Below are 4,246 nucleotides of genomic sequence, written 5' to 3' on the forward strand. Positions count from 1 at the left end.
TGAAGAAAGAAGATGCAAATGACGGATTTTTGATCGAGGCAAGTGTTGGACACTTTGTCCTTAAGATGAATTTGCCCCGCATCGGTGCTAACGGTTCTCTGGCAATTATCTCCCAAGATACAACGACCACATCGAGCCATAGGAGTACTCTAAATGACTTTGACCAGCAAACTCGAACGGAATTCCCTCCCTACCGTGACCATAACCATGACTTTTATACAAATGTTTTATGCAAAACCAAAGTGTAAATTTGAATGAAATGATATGGTATCTATGACATTTTCTTGAATGAATAAAATTCGAACACATGGGGTCTATATATATAGTAGTTGGAAAGGTATGTCAAAAGACACAGCTATACCAAAAGACACATCTCTTGAAATTTATAATTATCGGACATTAATCATACTCATACCAAGATTCATGATCTTTCATACGAAAAGCCACGTTTTTTCCTTCATATATTTCTAGAATATTCCACAATATTCTATACGATTTTTCCAATAATTTTCAATATTGAAGTGGTTTACATTTGACTTAATTTCTCATTCATCAAATAACGAATTCCACTTAAATAATCATTTAAAATTGGTCACAACCAATTTTCGAAAAAAAAAAATCCAACAAATAGGAGGGGCCGACTGGTCTACATGAAATTTTACACTGCTTTTTTATTAGGGTGTGTAGGCGTACACATATCTTAGGCAAAGAAAAGTACAATATTCATAAATCAACTATAATAGATATCCAGTGTCAAAATGAAGCAGGAGAAATCAAGAAGCAACATGACTTTCACCAAAATTTCAACAGGGAGTTGCATGTTAGCTTTCTTTAGTTAAAGAATAAAGAATAAAGAATAAGCTAAGCTAAAAACAAGCTCTATATACACATGGCACCGCAAACTCATTTACATCTTGTAATCCTCATGTAAATAGCTTTCATAACGTGTTCCTTTGAGCGTCTTCTCAACGTCCACCCAATTTTCGACCTGTGACGATAAGGACCCACGGTGTATCTTCACCTGACGACTATTCAGGTCCCTTCGTGGAACCTTTAGAAAATCTTGGACGTCCATCAATTTCTGAAGAGCGAGAGACAAAAAATTGTGGACATAAGTACAAAAAATTTGATGCATTATTTTTCTGCCGCGAGATATTATATATGTCTTACCGTTGCGTTCTTTACTATATCCTCGTAGTAAAGAAAAATATGTCGAGTGCTCTTGAAATATTCTAAAGATTTAGTAACCATGTCGTCCACTTGCCTCAGATTGGGTATCAGCAATGTTGTATTGAGTGTAGGTTTGTATCTAGCAAGTATCTCGGCCTGCAAGAAGAAAGTGTAGTCTAGTTTTTAAAGACAAAACACACACGCTTCTTCTTTTTCACATATATGTGGAAGCGGGTTATATGGGGACAAAGAGCCACAAAGAGAGTACAGCATGAGAGATAAGGACCTCGTGGGTCGAATGAACATGAGATTTGTGGGTCCCGTTCAGCAGTTTAGCATTCTGATCATAGGAATTAGCAAGTATCGAAATCATCCGGCGCAAAAGATTTCTTCTGAAGAGAAAAATTGCTGAAACTCCTTTAGCATTGAAGTATTTCACTATTTCTTCATGATTCTGCATTAAGCCCTGCAACATATTCAGTAAAAGTTAACGAATATCTTGGCTGTTCATTGAAGTATTTCACTATTTCTTCATGATTCTGCATTAATCCCAGCAACATATTCAGTAAACGTTAAGGAATATCTTAGCTGTTCATTCATATATACCGAGCAAGATCCTTGTGATTTTTACAGTTGGGGAGTTCAATACATTGTAAACCAAGAATTAAAGTGGGATCAAGGGGCTGGAAAAATGTGGATGCCCAATAATCATTTCTTTCAAGAAAAAAAGGATTAATTATGCGGCCACAAGAAATTTTCTCCCCCATACCATATATAATCATAGATCACATTACATACAATCTGCTAGGGAACATGTAGCTACCTACCAATAGTGAAAAATATGCTATCCAAAACCAATAGATTCCACAGATAACTAAGCCAACAATTTAGCTCAGTTAATTAACATGGATGATAAAGGTTTGGAAATTTTTAGCATGTTCTATGATATTTGCAGATTTTTAAATTGCAGCCATATCACACTAAAATAAATAAAGAAATAAGTATGCAATCAAGCTTTTAAGAATACATACAAGTTCGTTTGATTTATATGTGAGTATGAATCGTAATAATGTTTACATCTATTAGATTGGCTTGTCCTTATTGCAAAGTATGTCATTGAATCCCAATCTCTAGTTATCAGACAGAAGTAACGTAAAAAAGATAGCTACATATTCATACTAAAACATAAGACATTTCTGTAAATAAAATTTAGTGGAATGCAATTATTGCATTTAAGCACACTATCACCTGAATAGATGTTTATTTTAGATGACAGAAGTTGCAAAAGATGGCAATCACCTGATTAAGCATCCATTTCAATCCAATAGCAGCTGTACACTCATTCTTGGAAGCACTCGTAAACCAGTCCAGATTATAGATTTTATCCAATGTTCCCACAATTGTCGATATATTACTCCTCCGAACCTTAACTGAGAATATTTCACCATTGGAGCTTATGTTAATATGACTGTTCAACAATGTCTCAAACCATCCACTCCCAGACCTCTGAGTGGACAAAATAGCAAAATATCTCACAGGATTGCATGCACACTCAGACCTAATTACCACCAAATGCAACTCAGTAAATTCAACAATGACTTGCAACTGACCATTAGAAAGGAGATATGTACAATGTCTAACCTGCTGAAAGTCTTGGGCTTGGGAAAGTGAACATAAGTTTTTTCTGAAGGTTCAACATTAGGCGCTTCACACGGTCTCTCACCCACTTGAACTTTTAATAGATGTTCACTGGAGTGTGCACTGTATTGCCTTAAACAAACTGAACATATATAAACCCCGCACACCATCACAAACATGAAAACCACCATTCTCAACGCCAGGGGATTTTTCTTCGGATTTTTCATAATCAAGCTATCCTGAAACTTGAACAAATACAATGAAGTCAAGAAAAATTCGTCCAACATAAATTTCCCCACAGCTCACCTCCATTTAAAACAATAACAAAATATTCAGTCTCACTGAGCTTGAAATATTAATCGGGTATCAACAAAAATTTCTAAAAGGGTAGAGGCATTTAATCAAATTTCTGAAACAAGGGCTTGAATTTGATCTTTAAACTCCCTTCAAACGGCAGTGATATAAATAAAATTAGTTTTAAAAAATTTAATGACGACAAGCCCATCAAAGATGTGAGACAAACTCAATGAATCAAGGGTAGCTTCAATTTGAATGTGTGGGCATTAGAACAACTCAGATTATAAGCTAATGAGTATATATATTTGATTATTCAGGTGCCCAGGTCAAGAAAACACAAAATAATCAAAACGAAACGAAAAAGAGTAGAATCTTAAAACTAAAATGATATTCCCATATCTCTCCTTATTGAGGATACATATAATCAAAACAAGCTAATACATAGAAATAGACGTACCTTAAAGAATAAACAGAGACCATCAGCCATATTTTTTTCCCTTTTTGCACAAAAATGGCAGCTCAGATTCAAATTTTCTTTACCCTTTTCTTTTTAGCTTTATTCATCATACACCTTTTCTTTCTCTGAACATGCACTAATCATATAATATATATGCATCTATAGAGTGAGAGAAAAATATATAAAATATATAAAAGTGAGCTTTTTCTCGTGAAGAACAGGATAATGAAATCAACAGTCGTCACGCTCCTTTTTTCGTTGTTTTGCTTCTAAGATTTTCCTTCAGATTTACACTCCTCTCTCTCTCTCTCTCTCTCGACTAATTCGCATTCCGTTTGAGAGAGTTTCAGTATAATGTGGGTTCTGATGTGGACGGATCCGAATCCAGTCGTCGGATATGCAAATACGAACGCGGACAAACGTAAACGACATCGTTGTAAGAGTTGATTTGGTCCAACGTTGAATTCGAAAACCTCAAGTTTCTATCGATACATTCGAATAGGATTAAATTATGAGTAAATTGCAAAATTGGTCCCTGACCTTTGTCCAAAGTAGTGACTCTGACCCAACTACATTTTTATCTAGTTTTTATCGTCCATCTTGCATAAATTAGCCGAGTGGTACCAACCCACGTTCGTCAAAATATTTGTCACTCGCCGCCCCTGACTCATTACGCAAATATTT

The 4,246-nt window shown here is 35.3% G+C and overlaps 1 protein-coding gene across 2 annotated transcripts; it reads right to left on the reverse strand.

Moving 5' to 3' along the window:
• Positions 1-700: 700 nt before the first annotated feature.
• Positions 701-4,005, reverse strand: LOC111410598. 2 transcript variants are annotated; one of them, XM_023041021.1, is made up of 6 exons: positions 3,563-4,005; positions 2,812-3,047; positions 2,470-2,728; positions 1,457-1,636; positions 1,171-1,326; positions 701-1,081 (listed from the first exon to the last, which is right to left on the reverse strand). In XM_023041021.1, the coding sequence occupies exons 1-6, from the start codon at positions 3,590-3,592 to the stop codon at positions 908-910; spliced, it is 1,035 nt and encodes a 344-aa protein (XP_022896789.1). In that variant the 5' UTR covers positions 3,593-4,005; the 3' UTR covers positions 701-907. The 2 variants fall into 2 exon arrangements, with proteins under 2 accessions (XP_022896789.1, XP_022896788.1); XM_023041020.1 differs by having other exon boundaries at positions 2,812-3,053; positions 3,563-4,004.
• Between the last annotated feature and the right edge of the window lie 241 nt (positions 4,006-4,246).

Source organism: Olea europaea, chromosome 15 (genome assembly GCF_002742605.1).
Source record: "Olea europaea var. sylvestris chromosome 15, O_europaea_v1, whole genome shotgun sequence".
Classification (NCBI taxonomy): domain Eukaryota; kingdom Viridiplantae; phylum Streptophyta; class Magnoliopsida; order Lamiales; family Oleaceae; genus Olea; species Olea europaea.